This window comes from Colias eurytheme, chromosome 11 (genome assembly GCF_061535395.1).
Source record: "Colias eurytheme isolate Ceu_HAF_F1 chromosome 11, ilColEury1 Martin Lab GWU primary, whole genome shotgun sequence".
Classification (NCBI taxonomy): domain Eukaryota; kingdom Metazoa; phylum Arthropoda; class Insecta; order Lepidoptera; family Pieridae; genus Colias; species Colias eurytheme.
In genome coordinates, this window is record NC_142990.1 from 596706 (window position 1) to 622547 (window position 25842).

A 25842-nucleotide genomic window follows, 5' to 3' on the forward strand; every position below is an offset into this window, starting at 1 on the left:
TTGGCACAACTTGAGTTTCGCACAACGAGTGTTATATAGGTGTGAGTGAGACGACGATTGGTAAAGTCTATATGTGAGAGTGAGATAGCATATCAATGTCTATAGGCAATAACTATGTACAATATAGTTTTCTATCCGAATTCTATTCAAAAATGAACTCTAATTTGTAATACAGAAGTACTAGATTCGTTTAAACGCTACAGCAAATATTGTAAAATACCAATTGAATAATAATTCCATATTGAATTACTGTGCGTAATTAATTCGATAAAATTTACTAAGACATATGAATATTAAGTTTTTCTATCAAAATTTTGTTGTTAACACAACCTTTAGGTGATCTTTAAATTCTATGTACATTTTAAAACTCATATGTACATAATTGTGCGTAATTGTTAGTCTGTGGTAAAACTGAAATTTAAAAAATTGGGATTATGAACTTTATACGATAAACAATTTTTCTATAAGTTTGACATATTTAGGACACAGTTAATATTATTAAGTATATAGTAAGCTATTAATGGTTTAGTTCACTATAATATATTGTTTCTAAAATTGTTATTTAAAAAGTGCTTAAAATTTCAATGTGTATTTTTTCTATATGTTCTCTCTATATTTTCTAAAATGAAACATTACCTACAAATCGTAAGTTACTTACAATATTTTTGAAATCTTATTTTAGTAAAATTAAAACTAAATTTCAGTTTTACCACATTAGTTTTATAGTTTAATAGTAATAGTTCGATGATATAGTTCAGAAACCAAGCTCTAGGAGATTGTGAAAGTTTCGTAGTTTTATATACATAGTGTATGACTTTCATTTGATACACACATACAATAATTAATTTACAAAAAAAATACATTATTGAATTAAGAACAGCCTGTAGAATAAGCTCTAATATAAATCGAGCTATAAAAAAATGTAATTCTAATATTCTTGTATTGTTAGTATTTTTTTTTTCGAATTCAAAATAAATAAAAAGGAAGAAGAAATAAAATAAATACCTTATAATAAATAATATAAAAAATACAAATAATAAGTTACATGTGTATCAAATTAAAGTCATACAATTACAGAATACAGGATTAAAATGTTAACCATTATATAAAATTGTATTATTTTATACATCAATTAATCGTCCATTTCATCTCGTCTAAAAACATTTACAAATAGTCAACGATATATGAATTAGCTGTTAACGTTAATGAGTAAATTCGTTAATATCGATCATTATTATTAATATTTTTTGTTTGTCCTCAATTTTCCTTTTCCGTGTAGCACCGAAGTGTCTGAAATAAAAAAAAAAATTTTCTATATAAATCTTACACTCAAAGACTAAACGCTATTTATAAGATAATTAAGACCTGTTCATCGTAATATGGTTAAACCAGTAAATGTTCAGTTCGTGACATTTTTGTAGAAATATAATAATTGGGGCGTGCCCTACAATCGATATCGAAGCCAAAAATTAAAGTTTTGTGTTTTTGTATGTCCGGGCTAAACTCAAAAAGTACTGCATGGATTTACTTTAATTTTTGCGTGAATATTACAAACAGGTCGGATCAACATATAGGCTATACAGGGTTACTTGTAAAACACCAGCAACCTCGCAGGACAAGATAGCTAACATCATAAGTAACAACATTTGTTCTACGACTTTTGGCATAACGCAATAAATTATTTTTAAATGATTTTTTAAACTTTTATTGTACTCTCCTAACATTTGTAAGTCTATGTTCTATTAATTATCGGATGGACGACGCGACGCCCCCTTCCCCCTCTCGTTCGCTTTTTGTTTACGTAATTTTTGGGAGGCGTAGAGTTTATAATATTCAGACGGAAAATTAAATGAATATTTATTTTTGTATGAAAATAAAATCTAACAAATTATCAAAAGTCGTAGAACAAATGTTGTTACTTATGATGTTAGCTATCTTGTCCTGCGAGGTTGCCGGTGTTTTACAAGTAACCCTGTATATCATCACGCTATGACCAATAGGAGCGAAGCAGGCGGGTCAAACCGCGGTTGGCGCAGTGGTAAAGTAACTGCCTACTGAGCCGACGGTCCCGGGTTCGATCCCCGGTCAGGGCAAATATTTGTGTGATGAACTCAATTATTTGTTCTAGGGTCTGGGTGCTATGTATTTATTAAATATTATATTTATCGTCGCCTAGTACCCACAACACAAGTCTTAATTGAGCTTACTGTGGGACTAGGTCGATTTGTGTAATAATGTCCTATAATATTTATTTATTTATTTATTTAAACCGCGGGGCATAGCTAATTCACGATATAAAGTAGTACAAAATACCCACGGTGTATGCCTCAGGGTTGGCGGGGCGCGAGGCGAGCTAGCGAGTAGCTCTCGGGCTGGAAGGTGGGCGGGCACTGCAGGTGCGGGTACTGGCCCGCGCGGGGCTCCTCCACACCCTGCATGTACATACATACATCATTTATTTATTAGTTTTATAGCATGTTACAAAATGACCCGAAATTTTGTCAGTGTTTCGGGTCATTTGTAACAGGATGGCGGTTCTACAGGGGTCTTAGTACGCAATGACAAAAAGAAAAATTATGGTCAAAACGCTGATACCGGATACCTTAAGATACTGTAATATTTTATATTAGAGAATCTTAACATATAATAATATTATAGTATCTTCATCGTGTGTGATGCGCTTTAAAGTAGTATAAATATTAAAAAAAATAAGTAAAGAAAATTGGAGTGCCACTTGGTCACATAAAAAGTTATATTGCTACTGCTGATGAGTGATTTGAACATTCACATTATACAATAGTATAATTATATTATTACGAATATCCAATATAACGAAACAAAAATAAGTAACACTTTTGCAGGTGTCAGTTGAAGTGAAAATTAGTGTCAAAAGTAATGACACTAACTCCATAAACGGAATACACCTTTTAAAGGTCAAATAATTTAATTTATCATTGCTATTCATTAAAACATTCAATAGAATATTTTTATTTTAGGTACATTAAAAAATATTTATTAACATACCTGTCTACCTCCAAACATAAGCCTTAGACGAGACACGCTCGCTCCACCCGTACTAAAAAGTAAAAAAAAATCATTAATATTTTAAATGTAAAAAAAAATCTTGAACTTAATAACAAAAAAATAATTCTTACCTTTCAGTCGTAGATTGTGTTTGTCCAGAATTTGTCGATGTAGTTAAATGTACCTGGAAATAAAGCAAATAAATTACAATAAGTAATTTAATATCACGGATATACACTAATAACCAAACCACTTAAAATTTAATCAATTTAAAAATAGTTAAAGATAATAAAATATAGGCTCACCTTTTCCTTTTTTCTGAAGGATTCTTGTCGGTTATTGTCCGTCCGCTCATCAGGAAATACGATTTTTTCATATCTTTAAAAAGAAAGATATTTATTAATATCAAACACCAGAGCACACAAAAAGTATACTGTGAGTATTATATAATAAAAGCTGTGCCACATGTTTTTTTTTGGTGAGAAACGATAACCGCGAGCAAAACTAAGCTTTAATGTTATACAGCAATGTCAAGTATCATCAAAATCCATTTAGTAGATTTTGTTTAGCTTCTCAACTAGCTTGTTGTTATTACAATACATACCCATCGCCAGCAGGCCTCGAATGCGGTTGATTTGGACTATGCGGGCGTCCGTGTCCATGTTGTCCATGTCCATGCCCATGTCCATGCTGTCCATGTCCAAGCTGTCCATGTCCATGTCCATGCCCATGCTGTGCATGCGAATGGCCATGCTGTGTATGCGGGTGACCATGCTGTGGGTCCAGTTCTCCATAGATAACATCTGGTACTATGCGGTCGAGACGTCTTTGAAGCTCGCGACGTTCGGTAACGCCGAGTAATACTCGTTCTGAGTATACCTGTAATATAAATTTTAGTTTAGTGGGATATTGAACGTGTATTTTTCTTTTTAATAAAAATAATGAATAGAGAAAATAACATAAAAATGTAAATAGACATGAGAGCAACTACTGTATCTTGCCCGCAGCTTTGGAAAATGTTTCCAAATACGCGGTATATAAAAAAAATATTAAGACTATTCAAAAGCATAATTTCTAAAATAAGTCGTTAATGAAATAATATTATTTATAGGTAATTTATTCAATTAATTATTTTACTACACTTTTTTATTTTTGAAGTGAAACTTCCTTAAGCGTGTTGAGAATAAAAATTCAAGGTCTCGTCGTGGCAATACCGTCACGCCATGGACTATAGCGCCGATTTTGGTATCTTGACAAAGTTTCACTTTAGAAACGTGTGCTCGGCACACACGCTCTTTTTTGACGTGACAACGTCTTATAATTCGATAGAGCCGGCTGTACGCACGAAAAAACATGACTCATGCGGCGTTACCTCGCTCTGAGGCGTTCCATGTAAGGCTTGAAGTGCGAGCGAGAGCGCGGAACGAGCGACAAAGAAGCACAATCGGACATTGTCACGTTCAACTATCGTCAGTAAACCGACTGTACAGACAACCAATTTTTTAATAAACATTGTCTATAACCACAAAAATAGTATTCATTCATTCATTCATACCTGCCGCCGTTCCTCCTCCTGCTTCTTCAACATGAACTCCTCTAGCGTCACAAATCCGACCAATTTCTCCGGCTTATGTTTCGGCCTTGGCTGTATCGTTGGCCTTGCCACAAAGTCGCTCTTCTCAAAGTCGAGGAGATTCGGGTTCGATGCATGTATGTAGTTGATAGGGGATGGTTTGGTTCGAGGGGGAGGGGGGGATGGAGGGGATGGTGAAGGCGGGGAGGGGGAGGGGGGCGCGCGACGGTAGCTGCGGTACTGCTCTGTGGGGGTGGGGGTGGGCTGCTTGCTCTGGAAGTGTTAAAGTGTTGATGTACAATAAACAACTACTTATTATCACGTTAAAAATTGTTCGAAACAAAACTCTGCCTATGCTTGTTTAAGGCAGAGTTTTATAATAATATGCGTATATTGCGTAATAAATATTTGCAAAAAATAGCCTATAACAACTTATGTTAAATTGAAATGAAAAAAAATCATTGGAATGAAAATGAATTCAGAAAATATCTTACATAATATAGTGGAAAAAAAACATGAAATATAATCATCGCTCGTATAACATCACAGCTAAATTTCTTAACTGATTTCTTATTACAATAAGTAAAAGAATAGCTCAAACAAATTTTACCTTTGTATTCTTAGTGTCGTCTTTTGCTTTAGCCCTTGAAAAGAATCGTAAGTACTTCCTATCCAAACTCGACGCTGGCTGACTGACGTTCTCCTGACTTTCACTCCGACCGCTTCTTTGGGTCAGTTTTTTTAGAGAACCAAATTTAGACTTGTCTTTTTCTTTCTCTTTCTCCTTTTCTCTGTCTTTCTCCCTCCTTTCGGAACTTTCTGTATCGGATTCTGTATCTGAATAGTCTGTCTCTGAGAACTGTTTGAAGTCCGTCTGTAAGGAAATTAAAAATAATTAAAATAAATTGCAATTCAAATCAGTTAACAAGAATGCTTCAGTGCTTACTGTTTATTAAAAAGATCATTTATTGCAAAAAAAGTATTTGAAATAGCTGGAAACAGGTAAGTGCTTTTACTACATTGTACTCGAACACGTGTAACTCGAAGGACCAAATATAAATTTTAAAAAGGAGCATCGCGAAGCAGCGACATAACACATATTTTATAATATTAAATACGGCTATAAAAACTTTATATTGAACAAATTTTCATAGGGACTCGAAGGATCAAAAATATATAATTTAAAGGCAAAACTATCTTGAGCAATAGTACACTGTACAGTTAACTAAGGCGGTTTTCATGCACGAATTCAAAGATTCTAAAGCTGTCTTTCAAGTCAATATATAAACAAAAAAGACCAAATCAATTTCAACGAACAAAAACTCACATTCTGCGGCAAGCTGGACGGCAACAACGTAGCTCTATGAACCAGCTGTATCCACGCTAACATCGCATCCCTTGAAGCCGCTGCAAAATACACAGCAGTACCCGTGTGGTACACTTTGAACGCGTGAGCTCGGGACTTCACTTCCCCCGCAGCACATACTGTGCACCCCTCGAGGTATATCATGCAATCCGCGCGGGAGCTCTGCGGAATTTGTTAAATTATTAGATAAATCTTTATTTGGCAAAAACATCAACTTTACAGAAATATGTACGCTGACTCCTAAAATAGAGGAACTCTGTGTCTTAGGAGCCAGCGTTCCTCCTTATAAATACAACTTGTTAAATTATTAGATAAAAATGTTATGTGTAATGTTGTTGGTGACGTCACATCACAGATGCGAGTTCATGTGTGACAGTATATTATGTGGTTTTAAATTTGATTAAATGTGTGTTGACACGTGTGATCACGTGCGTGATGTCAAGTCACAGGTGTTATGTCACGTGTGAAGTCATGACTTCAGCATATGTAATGTTACGTGACACGTCGTTCGTGATGCTACTTCACGCGTTTCAGTCCAAGTAATGTAAATCACGAAGCGTGTATTAATTTATGACACGAAATAGCGTAGTGTGGTGTAGCGTAGCGTAGCGCAGTGTGGTGCGCACTCACGTCGGGCGAGCGGTAGGCGTAGAGCAGGTTGTGCGTGAGCAGCAGGTAGCGGTGCGCCCAGCGCGGCTGCTGCTGGGTGCGCGCGCGCACGCGCTGCCACACCCAGCCGCTGTATAGTGTATAGTGTAGTGTAGTGTAGCGCAGTGTGGTGTGTGCACTCACGTCGGGCGAGCGGTAGGCGTAGAGCAGGTTGTGCGTGAGCAGCAGGTAGCGGTGCGCCCAGCGCGGCTGCTGCTGGGTGCGCGCGCGCACGCGCTGCCACACCCAGCCGCTGTATAGTGTATAGTGTAGTGTAGTGTAGCGCAGTGTGGTGTGTGCACTCACGTCGGGCGAGCGGTAGGCGTAGAGCAGGTTGTGCGTGAGCAGCAGGTAGCGGTGCGCCCAGCGCGGCTGCTGCTGGGTGCGCGCGCGCACGCGCTGCCACACCCAGCCGCTGTATAGTGTATAGTGTAGTGTAGTGTAGCGCAGTGTGGTGTGTGCACTCACGTCGGGCGAGCGGTAGGCGTAGAGCAGGTTGTGCGTGAGCAGCAGGTAGCGGTGCGCCCAGCGCGGCTGCTGCTGGGTGCGCGCGCGCACGCGCTGCCACACCCAGCCGCTGTATAGTGTATAGTGTAGTGTAGTGTAGCGCAGTGTGGTGTGTGCACTCACGTCGGGCGAGCGGTAGGCGTAGAGCAGGTTGTGCGTGAGCAGCAGGTAGCGGTGCGCCCAGCGCGGCTGCTGCTGGGTGCGCGCGCGCACGCGCTGCCACACCCAGCCGCTGTATAGTGTATAGTGTAGTGTAGTGTAGCGCAGTGTGGTGTGTGCACTCACGTCGGGCGAGCGGTAGGCGTAGAGCAGGTTGTGCGTGAGCAGCAGGTAGCGGTGCGCCCAGCGCGGCTGCTGCTGGGTGCGCGCGCGCACGCGCTGCCACACCCAGCCGCTGTATAGTGTATAGTGTAGTGTAGTGTAGCGCAGTGTGGTGTGTGCACTCACGTCGGGCGAGCGGTAGGCGTAGAGCAGGTTGTGCGTGAGCAGCAGGTAGCGGTGCGCCCAGCGCGGCTGCTGCTGGGTGCGCGCGCGCACGCGCTGCCACACCCAGCCGCTGTATAGTGTATAGTGTAGTGTAGTGTAGCGCAGTGTGGTGTGTGCACTCACGTCGGGCGAGCGGTAGGCGTAGAGCAGGTTGTGCGTGAGCAGCAGGTAGCGGTGCGCCCAGCGCGGCTGCTGCTGGGTGCGCGCGCGCACGCGCTGCCACACCCAGCCGCTGTATAGTGTATAGTGTAGTGTAGTGTAGCGCAGTGTGGTGTGTGCACTCACGTCGGGCGAGCGGTAGGCGTAGAGCAGGTTGTGCGTGAGCAGCAGGTAGCGGTGCGCCCAGCGCGGCTGCTGCTGGGTGCGCGCGCGCACGCGCTGCCACACCCAGCCGCTGTATAGTGTATAGTGTAGTGTAGTGTAGCGCAGTGTGGTGTGTGCACTCACGTCGGGCGAGCGGTAGGCGTAGAGCAGGTTGTGCGTGAGCAGCAGGTAGCGGTGCGCCCAGCGCGGCTGCTGCTGGGTGCGCGCGCGCACGCGCTGCCACACCCAGCCGCTGTATAGTGTATAGTGTAGTGTAGTGTAGCGCAGTGTGGTGTGTGCACTCACGTCGGGCGAGCGGTAGGCGTAGAGCAGGTTGTGCGTGAGCAGCAGGTAGCGGTGCGCCCAGCGCGGCTGCTGCTGGGTGCGCGCGCGCACGCGCTGCCACACCCAGCCGCTGTATAGTGTATAGTGTAGTGTAGTGTAGCGCAGTGTGGTGTGTGCACTCACGTCGGGCGAGCGGTAGGCGTAGAGCAGGTTGTGCGTGAGCAGCAGGTAGCGGTGCGCCCAGCGCGGCTGCTGCTGGGTGCGCGCGCGCACGCGCTGCCACACCCAGCCGCCCGCGCCGCGCGCGCACAGACCCCGCGCGCTCACTGAGCGCCGCTCTGTAACAACACGCTGCACATTATAATCAAAATTCAAATAACATTTATTTGCAAGAATGCAGTTACAAATATAGGTGTTGTTATTACAATTTTATATAGACCGATTAACAAGAACAGGAACGTAAACACATTTACACATTGCACATGTTTAGTGTATGTGAAGACGCGCGCGGCGTGACATCATACTGCATACGCATAATGAAAAGTCTGCCCGTCTCTCTCGCGCGCAGACTAGCTTATGTGCATGAAGGGGACAATAGGCATGACGACAGTATCAATAAATGATCAAATTTGTGTTTTAAGGGAATTACATGTCTCACAGCCGAAGGCCCCAAAAAAACTCAGATTTACTTAGAAACTACATTTAATAACTAAAATGAAACTTTACAACCACGTCTGCTCGGTGCAGACCGGAGTTAAGGAATCATTATACATTTTTAATAATTATTCTAAAGAAGTGTTAAAAGCTAACACAGCAAAACCACGCTCGCATTCCGTTCCCATGCGAACGACGTAGTCAGCTGTTTGCTGATAAGGCCGGGACGTAACAAGGGAAAATGTATAATAAATAAATTAAAAATATTGACTTAGAAATACTTAAAACATTAAGAATAATGAGATTATCAATAAAATAAAATGTTGAAATTCTGCAGTCGGCCATTTTGACTGAAACACGCGTGACGTCACGCCTATATAAACAACTTCACGTCAGGTGTGTTTTTTTGTTAAGAATTTGTTGGGAATACGCATTTTTATTTATTTTCTATTGTTTCACATATGCTTTATCGACTCAGAACAGAAATATAATTGCAAATTCGCGAATACGTGGTTCGGGTGCTCCGCGCGAGCATTAAATACAATCATTCTTATTATTTTCTCGGTTGGATCAATTACTAACCCTTTTTTGGACATTATGTTTATGTGGATTCACACTGCAATACTGCACACATATTTATTAAATAATTTGTTCATTTTCTTCGATAAGCGTACAGATAATGACGTATTTACTATAGAGTGACGTCACGCTGACGCCATGACACGCCAGCTGTTTTGGCACAGTTAATAAATATTTTTTGAAAAATGGCTTTTATCTTCGTTAAATTTAAGTATATTACCGAAATAAAGGGTTTTTATTGTATAGTAAACGTATACACACATTATGGAGGAGAATTTCAAAATCTTTCATCATGGCTATTATTGTTTTTATTTTGCAATTGTTTATAAATACAGAGTGATGTAATTTTAACAAAGACGTTATACTAATAACTATATTCGACGAGATTTTCCTATCGACGTTTAGTTCGACATATTTTATTTCTTAAATTAACAAAAGCCATTTATTTGATATTTAAAGATATATGTAATATTTGAAAGTGGTGTAGTTCTTAAAGGATTCAAGTATGATGTTCTATGTACTTCTGTAACTTTATTTGGTTATTATCTTATTTTATTCATTTAGTATTGTATTTTTATTCTGCTTTATATCGATTAGAATATTTATTACTTTACCTTGGTTAAACTATGTAATAATTTTAATAAGTTTTGTGAGCGTCCGAGATTGAGGTGCCCGGTTATACAGCTAACAACAATACAGCTTTTATTGTAATGTAGCCTTATCTCTTACGTACTAGGGTTTCTCTTGTTATTTGTTTTTATCGTTATTTTGAATTTGACATGAAATTTAATTATAATTTGATAATTTAATGATTATTAATACTTTTATGCAATTGATTATTAGAATAAATAATTAACCCATTGAGCCCCAAGCGGCCTGATCGGTCCCAGACACAATAAATTTTCTATTGTGTCTGTGGTTCCGGAGCTTGAGTTATAAGTTCATCAATTGATTTACTTTAAAATTATAATTTTACAGATAAATTATGAGAGCTATCATAATTAGATTTGTATATATTTATCTACAACGCACCCGTTTTTCAATTCAATTCTACATTTTTCTAGAGTAACTTTTTTGAACATACTGTATAGTGAAATTATTGTGAACGCGCCAGGCGCCATTACATACTTTTAACATTTATCATCGACTCAGCGCCGTAATAAGACGTCATAGTCGAATTTTATAATGCACTATGAAATCTTATAATAGCACCGATTCAGTGCTATAATGTGAAGTTATAGTTATTTCAAACAAATTGATAATGGAATTATACAGGCCTTTAGTGCAAACATTACAGGCTGTTATTCTTGAAACCTGTGATTTAGTGTCAATTATAGAACATATGTATATTCAATGAAAATAATTTCTTAATCTAAAAAAATATTATGGCAACTATTACAAACCTTAACTACAAAAATCTATACTCACTCGCCAAAATCGAGTTCTTCTTCTTCAAACTCCTCGACTTTGCCGACGGGAAGATCCCTCGCACAACACTAGCGGAGGGCGATAATGCTGTTTTGGGCGAGTGCATATCTAGCGCATCACTAGCTGAGCCCATCACTATGTCCCCATCCCGCCTCCCCACCATGTTATCCTCCCGTCTTTCCCTCGTATCGTCCTTTCTACCTGTTCAAGCAGCGAACAAATATTTTATCAAAGTGAAACTTTTATTACATCGACTCAAACTTTTTGGTCTGTGTAGCGCATGTCGCGTGTATCGCGGCTGCTGAGTAGGTATACCTACTCGGCAGCCGACCGTCACGCGACATGCCCTATACAAAGCAGTGTTCGGAACCGTTCGAACAGTTTCACTTTTACTGTGGTTTCATAAAACCACACAAATATTTAATTTTAAATATTTATTACTTATTATCTATAGCTACATTACATATTACAATAATTGAGCAATAACGTAAATGAGGTCAAGCTGCCTCAGCATTATTATCGTGCGACGGCCGAGCCGGCCGGAAAGCGCAGTTCTTCCATAGCAGCGCCCGAGTGCTAATCTATCCGCTCGAATCCGCGTAAATTATATAATTACTAGCTTTCCACCCGCAGCTTCGCCCGCGCAGTCAAAGAAAAACCCGCATACTTCCCGTTCCCGTGGGATTTCCGGGATAAAACCTGTCCTATTTCCCGGGATGAAAAGTAGCCTATGTCCTTTCTCGGGTATCAAAATATCTCTATACCAAATTTCATGCAAATTGGTTCAGTAGTTCAGGCGTGATTGAGTAACAGACAGACAGACAGAGACACTTTCACATTTATAATATTAGTATGGATTAGCAGTAATTAAAGTGTTCCCAGTTGTCCCATATACAGTCCACATTCGATGTAATACGTAAACACACTACCCAAAGTATCATCCTTTCTACCCAAAGTGTCGTCACGTCGGTTGCTTGGTGCGGGGTCCGGTTCTCCATTGATAGGGGGCATCTCTCTGCGCTCGTTGGATATTAGTTTGATGTCGTGTTTTGTTATGTGGCGTAGTGGTACTGATATCTGTAATTCGAAATTAAATGTTTATTTACTCAAGTAGAAGATCTTGAAAGAGATGGTAATCAGGTACTTAGTCAGAAATAAGCGATTACTGATCTAAAGATCGTAAAACGTTTGACTTGTCAAGTATAGTAAACGTAAAAGTGTGAAAATTAAAGGTAACTTCGGTCTTTTATTTTATCGGGTCAATTTTAATATTTTATGTTTTTGATCAAACAGAATCATTGAAAATATTATCTAGTTTGATATATATTTTATTTTTTTAGATTTGATAAAGAATATTATGCGTATCATCTAAAAGAAGATTGGTAATTTTGCTTTATACGCACCCTTAAATGAACAAAAAAGTTTAAGACTTTAAATATAGATTAAAAAGAACGAACCTGCGCAGCATCCCCCGGGCGCAGTGGTTTCAATGGGCTTGCATCCCTACTCTCTGTGGGTCGCGGGATCATCCTCAGCACGGGGTAGTGCGGGGCTGGACACTCCCTTAGGGGAGAAACCGGTCCATCCCCCAAGGGTTCCCAGGTCTCCCTACACTCCCTACTCGGCGACCGACTCAAGTCGCGGATATTCATATCCCGAACTTTCGAATCTCGAATCTTCGAATCTCGAACTTTCGAGTCACGTTCGAATATATCTCTATGCGGGGAAGTTTTTAGATCCCGGGGGGACATTAACTCTTTTGGCTTTGTGTTTTTCTCTCGAGGGGGTAAGGTTGGTTCGCGTGGAGGGATGTAGGGGGGGTAGTGGTCGCGTGGGGGAGGGGGAGGGAGGCGAGTTGTGGGGGGGCGTGGGGGAGGTTCCGGTGGTACGTCGGATACTTTCCAGCGCTCTGTGATGCGCGGTTTTGGGTATCTGGAATAATATTGAGTAATATTTTAAAACATTTGCTTTGTAATTTTGAATGACGGCACGAATACCATAAAGTATAAACAATAGTGCTGAATTTATATAACGAAACAAGAATGATAATATTGACACATGCATTTTAAATATGCTATTCACACGTGAACATATTGATGCATTTAATTTATAAAACTTCTAAATTGAGTTTGTCATTAGAATTGCTATGTACATAGGTTAATAGTCTGAACTATTATAATTGCTATTTTTTTTACCAGAAAAGAAAAGTGATTAAAAATATGTTTTACCAATATTTTAAAATGAATAATACGTACTTAACCCTCTCATCTTGTCCCAATCTCTCTGTCAGTACCGTATTCAACGTTTCCAACACCGGTACCGGTGTATCATCCAACGATTTCGCATCGTCATCTATGTGCTTTATATCTTGCGACACATCCTGCGATATTTCTTGAGATACTTGAGATACATCTTGAGATAAATCTTGAGATACATCTTGCGATACATCTTGTTCATCTTGTACATCTTTAGTTTCAAGTTCACCGTCTTTACTATCTATTTTCGTATATTCATCATGTTCATTAGTTTCAACATCACTATTCACATCTTGTTCACCCTTCACAGTGGGGGTGGTCGGTGACTCCGGTATGGGGTGATCCACGAGGGGGGCAAGGGGGGTGGTCCCCAGGGGGGAGGGGTCGAGGTCGTACGCGGGGGTGGAGTGGCTCTTGTCGAGCTTGCCGCGGGGCGAGGGGGAGGGGGAGCGGGAGGGGGAGGGCAGCCGGGGGACGCCGAGGCACGTGCGGGGGCGGGGGGACAGTTGTAATCCTGTGCTGCAGGATACCGCCTGGAAATGGTAATAAAGGATGTAAGGGTTGTTACAAATAGACATGTTATGGAGAATTCAATGAAAAAAAAAATGAAAAATATTTTTTTTTATACACACAATTTTCAAAAAAGTGGATGAGTCCTCCTAGTAAGTTTATAATATTCAATAAGACGTGTGTGTGTGTGTGTAAATTTGGAATTTTAATACTTTTTTACCATATTTTTCTGCAATTTATTAATTATTTTATACTATCGTTCCACCAGCTGCTTCGCCCACTTCGAAAACTTAACAAATTATATACTAAAACATTCCTCTGGCGTTACTCAATTTCATTCAACGCGCAAATTTAAAACATGTACCTAGATAGTAGACACACAAACCGCGGAAAGCGACTTTGTTTTATACTATGTGCTGATTTTGACGAAGTGAGAGTATCACTTATAAATTCTATAAGATGTATGTATGTAAAGTTGGAAGTTTAATACTTTTTAACAGATTTTGACGTCATATTAGTTGTATTTTATTCTGTAGCAATGAATACACCGCGTTAAATCATAAAACAACTATAGTTAATGATATTTGGTAAGTAAATAATTAAATTAACTAACAAAATACATAAAACAAATACCTTATCACGCCTGTATAGCGTAGAATCGTCGGGATCATGTGTACCATGTTCCCACCTCTGCTGTTGTAATTCTTGCCAGAACTAAAAAGTTAAAAATAATATTATTTCAGTACCTCATGACTATAGTGATAATAAATTAATACAGATTTAAATATTTTGACTAAAAAATTCTGGCTCTGTGTTTTTGAGAATTCAATATAAACCGTTAAAATGTGCATTCGAAAGTATGGATTTTCAGTTATCTGAATAGCAAAAAAAGACATACATATTTTTCTAATTTCGGTATAGTGTAAAAGTACACTATAATATTAATTAATTACCTGCTCTATACTCAAATGCGGTCGTTTGGACACAGGACTGCCGCAACTAATCGTGTGTCGACGTTGTACTACGGTCTGCGGCTTTGGTGGGTACATGCTGAAATATTCATTTATAACAATTCCAATTAAAAGACTTATTTTTAAGTTATGTTAAGAAATTAAGGATACTAACAATTAAAATCCCTAATAAATACTTGTCCCTAAAAAGTTTGTTACGATTTTACGACAATACATTCATGAAATACAAACCACTTGTAAAGGAAAAAAAGATGAAATAAGTGATGGAAATTTCAAGTGCAATATAGACGAATAGGTTTTTACCTACGTATATGACGTAATAGGCGACAAACGCTTAGTACAAAAATACGTAAATTTTATGTAATTCTACTGAAAATCTAACATAGGCAACATTTGACAGTTCAACAAAATTCAACGACGACGACATAGAATAACATGTACCTACATTTTAATGTTGAAAATAAAATGAACATTTTTTTTTCATGATTATCTCACCGTGCTCTATCAAGATGCAATTGTGTAGGCGAAGCGGGAGGTGATAGAGGCTCGCTGTCATCCGACTCGGGCTCCGGCTCACGTGCCGCTGTTACCGGTGGGGCTTCGGAAATCGGGAATTCTAGCTCGTATCTGAAAATAAATACTTATTAGTAAAAAATACAAGTAACGAGTAAGTTTGATTTAGGGCCGATTTTTCAATGCTCGGATAAAACTTATTTGACGAATAATGTATAAAACTACCATTTTAAAAACGTATTCTAATTGCTCGTATTTGACAGTTTACGTGATATTATACTATTATCGTGTAATACTTTATTGGACGGATAAGTTTTATCCAAGCATTGAAAAATCGGCCCTTAAAGTATAGAAAAAAATTATTACATATAAGTAAAAATTACAAGTAAATTAATAAAGAGAGTTTAAATTTGATTTAATGACATATAAAACATTTTTTTCGTGTTCTAAACATAATTATAAGGTATACCACGTGTACACCCTTCATAATTATATATTGTGATCAATATTCTAATCCTTTTAGCCTGGGAGTTTGTTTTGCGCGTATATTTTCATGTACAAATTGTGTACGTATTCATATATACGTGTGTAACCGCGTCTGTGCGTGGATATGTGTGCGACAAGGTCGGGTGTGTGTGCAACGTATCCGGTAGGCGTATATGAATGTTTGTGAATATTATGTTTTTAAGCTATTGCATAGCTTCTATCGCGGGCCTTGAGCGCGGGGACCGAATCGAGAAATTCCGTAACGAAAAAACCTCACGCTCCCCACTCCGACAGGCGCGGAGGCATAGCATGCAATAGCTTTACCGCGGCAGTCCCCGAGTGCCACACGTCTTTTTTTATTGTTGATAGGGAAGCGCTTGACCACAATCTCGCCTGATGTTAAGCTGAGATGTGGTCTAAGATGGAACGCGCTTCCCTAGAAGGTTGAGCCGAACCTGTTCACTCTACGCTTGAAGATATTGTGTATGTGTGTGTGTCCCCCATATTGTGTATGTGTGTGTACCTGTGCAACCGATGCGCATGCAAGGGCGGCAGTCGCAACCGTGCCGCCCGGCGGGGCGCACGTGCGTGCAGCGGCGGGGTGGGCAGCGCACGGGCCCCGCGTCGTCGTAACCGCAGTACTAGTTCAGCGCCGGAGGACGCACAGAGACGCTCCACTGCGTCACCGCTCCAACCTATCACGCAGGTGTTGCCCACCTGTGGGATGTTTGTTTGAAATGTAATGGAGGAATAGTTCAGTCGTTTTTTGTACTATAATCTATAAGCAACTCGATGCCATACCCATTAAATTGCTGAAAATCTTAACAATTGTTTAAATATTATTAACTAGCATCAGTCATTATTTGTTTGTAGTGTTTAGTTAAGAATATTAACTGCAATATTATAAAAAAAAACAACACAGAAATAGTATTAAAATAAGATATTTATAAAAACTTTCCATTACATACAACTTTTAGCTAAGCGTTTGATTTAGTTGACAATTAAATATTACTTAAGTATTTAGTTACATGATCACAGATAGCGTTACATAACTTTATTTTATTCATGGAGTATCGTAAACGAAACCATAATCAATTTATAACAATTTCCAAGTATAATTTTAGACAAAATTTCCATTTTCATTTCAAAGAGTTCCACAAGGATCTCTATTAGGACCTTTATTCTTTATTCTATTTGTGAATAAATCAGTTAACACGATAACATTTTAAAATAAACCAAATGACTTACTTATTTTAAGTAAAAATATATACATATTTAATGAATAGAAAAAATTCGATCACGACGCCGCATTTGTCAAAAATGATAAAACATTTCAATGCTATAAAAATAAAATATCAAATTCAATAAATAAAAAGATTTCACTTATATTCAGTTATCTTTCAAATATTACAAAATCTCCACACTCAAGTCCACAAAACGTTATATCACCTGCACAATCTCATCCCCCTCATGCACATGCCCCGACGCATGCGCAGGTGAACCGAACCGTATGTGCGCGAGCTGGTGGTGCCCACAGAACGATGGCAACACTTGAAAGCCCAGCGCTCTGCCGTTCTGCTTCAGGGTTACTGTGTCCACCCACGCTGGTTGGAGTATCATTGGGTCGGATACGTCCTGAAAGAGATGGTATATAACATGGTTCTTTAAATAAGTATAGGCATTAGACATGTGAAGTTGGTTTATTTAAATAAGTATAGGCATTAGATATGTAAAGTAAGTTTATTTAGGCTACAAAAATTTTAAAATGAATAAAATATTATCATTCATGACACCATACCATGCCTATTGAATCTAACGAAAAAAATTGTGTAAGTAGGTAACTAAGTATGTACATAAAAGAAATCGGAAAATTAAAAATCTTTAATAATTTTTTGCAGCATCATTGAATTTATCTTAAATCTATAAGTAACATAATTTTTAGTGGTGCAAATTCCAGAAAATTTCTTTATTTCAAGTAAAATTTCTATCGCATGGCAATACCGTCATGGAGTAAAGCGACAATTTTGTATCTTTGAATCTTACCACAGAAACTTTACTTCTGACACATGCTCAGCACGCTCTTTTTTAACTTTAAAACCCCAAACTCACCTGTATAATATAATCAGCAGTAGCCGCAGCAGCAGCAGCAGCCGCGGCTACTGCTCGAGCCGGCTGCTCCGCGAACCGGTCTCGTTGCGCACATGTAGCTGCTTCGAGTGATAGTTTGAGCAGCGCTGCTTTGCGTTCAGCTAGCGGCGCGCCGGAGCATAGCGGCCATCTGGGTAAAAGTGTGTTTATTTTACAAATAAAATTGATTTAAAAAAGAATCATCTTTTGTTATTTTTTTGTCTTATTACAATTTCCTGTTCTTTTTACTTTGTAAATTGCAACTTGGTTGTTTTGTGAATTAATATCCTACTCATATTATAAATGCGAAAGTTTGTGAGGATGAATGGATGACGGATGTTTGTTACTCTTCCACACACACTACTACTACTGAATCGATTACAATGAAATTTGGTATTTAGATAGCTGAAGACCCAGAATAAGACATAGGCTGGAACTATGCGGGCTTTTCTTTGAAATCGTGGGCAAAGCTGCAAGCGGAAGCCTAGTTTCACATATGTATCTACGAGTAATTTCAATTCAGCATTGTTCCATTCATTCATTGTTTAGTAACAGTTGTAACTGCCGCTGTTATTATTTTATCTGTCACAACCTTAAATTATGTTTTACGATCCACAACTGTCAAATAGCATTATTTTGTAGTCGATAATTAGCCATAGCGATAAGTAATTTATCTAGCGAACTACTGTACACACCCGCATCCCTAACATAATGCCACTGTCACACTCACCTGTCCAGCCAGCACACGAGCGGCTTGACGGCGTGCACGGTGCGCGCCACGTCCGCCAGCGAGTGCGTCTCGAGCCGCGTGTCGGCGTGCTGCCGCAGCGCGCGGGCCAGCGACGCGGCCGCGGCCGACACGCGCAGGGCGAGCTGCTGGACGCACTCGCGGGATATCTCATAGTGCTGGAACACCATAATTAATCCATACTAATATTATAAATGCGAAAGTAACTCTGTCTGTCTGTCTGTTACTCAATCACGCCTAAACTACTGAACCAATTTTCATGAAATTCGGTATGGAGATATTTTGATACCCGATGAAGGACATAGGCTACTTTTTATCCCGGGATAATGACGCAATCCCGGAAATCCCACGGGAACGGGAACTATGCGGGTTTTTCTATGACTGCGCGGACGAAGCCGCGGGTGGAAACCTAGTATCTTATAAATAAAATTTATTTATTTCAGGCCACATAGCCCATATCATTATCAGCCTATGTTAGTCCACTGCTGGACATAGACCTTATGGCACGCCATTGAGCCCGGTCATTCGCTCGTTGTCGCCAGTATTAGTAAAATCTAATTCTAGTGTTAGTATTACAATTATAACCTAGATACATTTATTTATAACATATTATAAATATTTATTAGAACAAAGGCATATTTGATTGTATATTATATCACTTGAAATATTTAAATAGAGTGATATAACAATGCTGCGGTACAGATATATTACACAATCAAAATTACTTAAATATACTGAAATCGAATGATAGTCAAAATCCACAACAACAACAAGGTTTGCTTAAAAGTTAAAACGACAGTTCTACTTTCAATTATGTATTAACAAACTACCTAACTTCTTCTACTAACTTTCCGCCAGCTTTGTCTGAAACCTAATAAATTATATAATAATCAAATCTCAGGAACAACTGGTCCAATTTGAAAAATTATTTCAGTGTTAGATAGCCCATTTATCGAGGAATGCTATATGCTATATATTATATCATTACGATAAGATCAACAGGAGCAGAGCAATGTGGGTAAAACCGTAGGGCACAGCTAGTCAGAGATAAAATATTACCATGTAATGGCAGATAAGTATTGACGCGAGAAAGTGTTCAAATCATACTTAAATGGTCTCCATTCCCCTGTTACTTTGTGTAGTTTAGTAATGAATAATGATGATAATGCAATAAAGATATTTGAGTGTATCTCGTGTGTCATTTATACCATACATGGCCCAAATAAGGACACAGCTACACATCAGCATAGTATGATATGCCTTTGATTAAGATACATCTTTAGTAGTTTAAAAGTTTTTATTAAACACATTTAAAGACAACACAGCTCCACATCAGAATATTACTCAAGCTTGTATGAAAGAAGTGTTAAGAATTGCTGTATCTATATTATATGTATAAAAAACAATAAACTCTTCACTGCTCTTAATTTATATAGGGCTTCAATTTTGTTTTCATATTCTGCATTGCAATGTTTTCATTTGTAATTGTGTATATTAAAACAACCCATTGCAGAAAATACTAGATAACAAGTGGCGAAGCAACACTTTGTAATAATTTTATTTTGATAAATATCACAAAATTAATATTATATTCAATACTCATAATCTTATTGAATTAACTTTTGTTATTACATAAGGTTAATGCTCCGTTGCTTTATTTATAGAAAGAATAATTAGAAATGTTTATGAACATGTTGTGTAATTAAAACCTACTTAGTAAGGTTTCTTGAATGGGATTTAACTGAACAAAATGCATAATCAGGTAAAGCTAGTTGTTCGGTTTTTTATTAATTACGTTCACGACTAAGACGTCACTTATTACATTGTGTGCTTCAATCAGTAATAAAACAGATTCAATAGAGGAAAGACGTTTCATTTCAACACAAAAACACAGTTTATGCAAAAACGAGCCTTATTGCCGCAACATATGGTCGCATTCGTACCGGATTATCTGAGCTACAATCGAAGAACAAAAGAAGCACCCGTGCAATTGATCGCGATAAGACGCTCATTATACAGCGTTATTTGTTACGAAGTTGTTATTGAAAGATAATATTTATGATGGCGAATAATAATACAGAACAAATCATACGTGTTTTGGAAAGTACGGCGGAACTCATCAAAAAAACGCAAATTAACATATCTAAGTGTCCTAAACAAAGACTATCTAAAGGATATATACAATCGAGAATTAAACATTTGGAGGACTATTGGCAAACCTTTCAAAGCGCACACTTAGATTTAGTTAAGATAACGCCGCGGGAACAAAAGGCGCTTTTACCATACTTCGTCAACGAAGAATTTTACATTCACGAGGACCTTTATTTATGCATACTCGCTGATTTGAAGGATAAATTATTGAACATGGAATCCACTGCATCAGCCCTGGAGTCCAGCCAGGACAGCACCGTGGTACACATCAACGATCGAGTGAGGTTGCCGCGGATTGAGTTACCTACGTTCGCCGGGAGCTATGAGGAATGGCCGACATTCAATGATTTATACCTAAGTTTAGTGCACAACAACAGTACGCTGTCCGAGGTACAAAAACTACACTACCTTAAGTCCAGTGTATCAGGCGAGGCAGAAAGTTTATTACGTAATATTAGAATTACTGATGCTAATTATACACAGGCTTGGGAAACATTAAAATTAAGGTACGGAAATAAACGTCTAATTGTTAACTCTTTATTAAAAAGACTTTTTTATCAGAAAAAATGTATGTCGCAAACTGCTTCACAGTTAAAATCATTATTAGATACCACTAATGAAGTTTTAAATAGTCTTGAAAATTTAAATGTATCCATCGACTCTTGGGATCCGATTATAATATTTCTTGTAGTACAGAAGTTAGACCCAGAGTCTCATAAAGCGTGGGAGGAATTTGCGTACACAAAAATTGAAGAGTTACCGAAGTGGTTAGATTTAAAACAGTATTTAGAGTCTAAATTTCGTACATTAGAATTAATTACACCGCCTGTAAGGTCCACTAAAGAACGCGTTTTTCATGTAAGTACGTCCGTAAATTCTGTGAAATGTAATTGTATAATGTGTAATGAGAATCATAATCTGTGTAAATGTAAATCTTTTGCTAAACTGAATTGTAATGAACGTGTTGAATATGTAAAAAGTAAGAAATTGTGTTTTAACTGTTTGGCCCCAGGTCATTCGGCATTTAAATGTCGTATACCTTTGTCGTGTCACATATGTAAAAAGCGTCATCATTCTCTTCTACACCGATCAAATATAGGTACAGATTCGTCGGTATCCGAGATTACTACACAACCGTCGACATCAATGCGGACCGATGTAGATGAGAAGAAGGTGCATACTACAATGACGTCTTTACATAGTCAAGGAGATGGTGAACATAAGGTAAGTCTCTTGGCAACTGCGGTAGTAGTCATTAAAGGTGAAAATGGATACACTACTACTCTTAAGGCACTAATAGATTCAGGGTCACAGGCATGTTTTATTACTCAACGAGCTGCACAAGTCTTAAAGTTACAGCTCAAGCCGGTTAATATGGTAGTTACTGGCATGGAGTCTTTGAAGGTACATGTAAAGAATGAAGTCAAGGTAAATATTTTGTCTCGGTGGGAACCTAAGTTTGAGTTACCAGTACACGCCTACGTGATGTCAAAGTATTTAAAAATAAACTTACCTTCAAAAAATAGTATTAAACATGAGCTTGTACACTTTAACAATTTAAATTTAGCAGATCCAAACTTTTATGAGTCGGGTTGTATGGATCTTTTATTAGGTGTAAATGAATACACAAAAATTCTACAAGAAGGTTTAATCAAGGGTCCCTCAGGTACTATATGTGCTCAAAATACCAACCTGGGATGGATCATTATGGGTGGAATTAATATGAAAGTTAACACTATACATAAGTCTTTAATGGTTACAAATTTAACTAGTGATTCAAATATTAATGACTTACTTAAAACTATATGGGAGATAGATATTGATACAAATAGAAAGTTAACTAAAGAAGAACAACTATGTGAAAATATATATGAAAGGACACATGAGAGAGATAGTAATGGAAAATATATAGTTACATTACCTTTTAAAACTGAAAAGCTGCTTTCACCGGAAGGAAACACGAGAGAAGTAGCTGTAAGAAGATTGTTGCAATTAGAAAGAAGATTTAAAAGAGATCCAGATCTGAAAAAAGAATACCTGAAAGTTATAGAAGAATACAAAGAATTAAAACACATTGAAGAAGTACCTGAAAAAGAAATAAATAAAAAAGCAGTTTACTTACCCCACCACGCCGTTGTACGCCAAGATAAAGAGACCACGAAGACTCGAGTTGTGTTCGATGCTTCCTGTAAACAAAGGTTCTAACAACATATCATTAAATGATGAACTCTTACCTGGTCCAGTATTGCAAGAAGATCTCAGAAACATTATTATGAGGTGGAGAACTCATAAAATCTGTTTCGTATCAGATATTCAGAAAATGTACAGAATGATATGGATGAATAGGAATGATGTGGACTACCAAAGAATAGTCTGGCGAAATGATCCAACTGAAAATATAAAAGATATGAGATTACTTACCGTCACTTTTGGCACAGCATCCGCTCCATACCTAGCTGTAAGAACACTTAAACAACTTGCTGCTGATGAAGGTCATCATTTTCCTGAAGCTGCTAGAATATTAAATGAAGATTTTTACGTAGACGATTGCATGTCTGGTGGTGATAATTTAGAACAATGTATTCAACTAAGAAAAGATTTGACGGAACTATTGCGAAGAGGAGGTTTTGATCTTAAAAAGTGGTCGTCTAATAGTGCAGAATTTTTACAATCTTTAGAAGCAAATGATAGATCTACAAAGGCGCATTTAGATATTAAATTAGATGGTATTGTCAAGGCATTAGGTGTTCAATGGAATTTGGGAACGGATCGATTCGAGTATAATTATAGTTTAGAATCAATAGATGATAACGTTATTATAACTAAACGCAATATTCTTTCTGATATACAAAAATTATTTGACCCATTGGGATGGATTGCACCTTGCATTGTTTTAGCTAAAATTTTAATGCAGAAGTTATGGCTTGAAAAAGCAAACTGGGATGAGGATCTTAATATTTTTATAAAAGAAGAGTGGAAGAATATTCGCAATGATCTCCAAAACATAAAGGATATTACTATAGATAGATGGCTTGGAACAGTAAATACAAATTTTGATACGATTGAAATTCATGGGTTTTCAGACGCTTCGACATTAGCTTATGCTGCAGTTGTTTACTGTCGTGTTAGAAATGATGATGGAACTTATAGTACAAGGCTGATTGCTGCAAGAACAAGAGTTGCACCACTTAAGACGATATCATTACCTAGACTTGAACTCTGTGGAGCTTTATTACTTTCTCAACTTTTGAAGCAAGTATCACAATCACTGCGTATACCAACATCCAAGGTTTTTGCTTGGACAGATTCATCAATTGTTATTGCTTGGCTATTTGGTGAACCTTCAAGATGGAAAGCTTTCGTCGCAAATAGAGTAGTTGAGATAGTTTCTACAGTTAACAAGGAACAATGGCATCATGTACAATCTCACGATAACCCAGCAGATATAGCTTCGCGAGGAATGCTTGCTATAAATCTTAAAAACTGTGACATTTGGTGGAAAGGTCCCACGTGGTTAAGAAACGATGAACTACAACTAGAAAGACCAGAATTTATACAAACTAATTTAGAAGAAAAGAAGATACCTATTAATACAGTCACACTAGCAAATACTATACAAGATAAAATTTCATTGAAATTTGAAGAATTTGATACATTAAAAGAATTATTGAGAACAATAGCTTATTGTAAGAAATTTTTAAGGCTTAAAAAGAATAAAGAAGACATGAAAATAACAACTGAAGACATAGATGAGGCATTGAATACTTGTATAAAAATAGTACAAAGAGAAGAATTCGAAGAAGAAATGGATTCATTAGAAAAAGGACAACAGGTGAAGAAAAACAGCAAGATTAAGACACTAAATCCCTATTTGGATGAAGATGGAATTATCAAGGTGGGCGGAAGGTTAGGAAATGCACACATAAGAGAAGACGTTAAACATCCAATAATTATCGGAAAGCAGAATTCTCTTATTCCTCTTATTGTTGCTGAAGCTCATATGAAGACACTGCATGGAGGTGTACAATTAATGATGTGTTACCTTAGAAGTAAATATTGGATCATTAGAGCAAAGGGCGTATCACTGCCAAACACCCGGGGCCAGACGGTTTCACTAGGGTTTATAGTGTTAAGAGCGGTGATAGTATAATTAAAAGAAGTGTATCTAAATTATGTTATTTTCCTATCAATACAGATATCAATTAATCATTTAAAACAAGCGAGTCAATTCATTTCGCATGTAATTGTTATTTGCTATGGTATATGTATGTGTATTTGATTAATTTTATTATAAAGTGTAATGTAAAATGTAAAACCTATCTGTATTGTTGTTATGTGTATAGGTACACAAATATTTATTATAAAACTGTCACAAAATGTATAAAATTGTGTGTAAAGTAAAATATAAATAACAAAGCCTGCAACGATTGTATTTGATAAATTTATTAAAAAATTAAAGTAAAAGTTATAGTATTGTAAACAAATGTTCAATGTAATAAGTAAATAACATTCAAACTTAAGGAACATATTGATTTTTTAAAGATGTTATTTGTAATTCATACAGCATGCCGCTTTATTTGTAACTTAAGTAGAATAATTCGATTGTTATTTGAAAGGACTAGTGTAGTCCTTTGGTGGGCGGTATGTTCGGTTTTTTATTAATTACGTTCACGACTAAGACGTCACTTATTACATTGTGTGCTTCAATCAGTAATAAAACAGATTCAATAGAGGAAAGACGTTTCATTTCAACACAAAAACACAGTTTATGCAAAAACGAGCCTTATTGCCGCAACACTAGTATTACATAAAGCAAGATAATACATACAAAGTTTCGCAAATGCTCCACAGCCTCTAGAAGCAGCTCCTGATGGCCAATGATCGTGATACCAAGATATTCAAGATCGTCACATCGTAGCGTCAACAGTTTAGTTCCATTTACACCCCTGCTTAACAGCTCTGGCGCATACTGAGCGACCATAGGCCCCAAACCTGCGTCAAAACATTATTACATTATCAAAACTTACATGACTCACCGTTGAGACGACAACACTGTAAAAACTATTTACCCGACATCCATTCTGCCACTTGGTCTGGTGACCATTCTGCAATATTTAAAGGATTCATAGCACTGTCAAGTTATTTTTCTTTTATTGCCGTTGCATTTAGAACGCATTTTTTGTAAAAAAAAATAAGCGAATATTTATCAGCAACAGTTTCTCAGCCGA

The 25842-nt window shown here is 37.8% G+C and overlaps 1 protein-coding gene across 1 annotated transcript; it reads right to left on the reverse strand.

The window, feature by feature from the left end:
* Window positions 1–1077: 1077 nt before the first annotated feature.
* Window positions 1078–25842, reverse strand: cnk (connector enhancer of ksr). The gene is made up of 23 exons (XM_090107273.1): window positions 25684–25842; window positions 25443–25606; window positions 18446–18621; window positions 17698–17866; window positions 17038–17223; window positions 16112–16305; window positions 15085–15216; window positions 14572–14668; window positions 14252–14332; window positions 13109–13641; window positions 12311–12785; window positions 11783–11930; window positions 10854–11054; window positions 6594–8530; window positions 5925–6125; window positions 5208–5471; window positions 4580–4870; window positions 3629–3903; window positions 3330–3402; window positions 3156–3208; window positions 3025–3076; window positions 2318–2432; window positions 1078–1290 (listed from the first exon to the last, which is right to left on the reverse strand). The coding sequence occupies exons 1-22, from the start codon at window positions 25739–25741 to the stop codon at window positions 2328–2330; spliced, it is 5865 nt and encodes a 1954-aa protein (XP_089963399.1). The 5' UTR covers window positions 25742–25842; the 3' UTR covers window positions 1078–1290; window positions 2318–2327.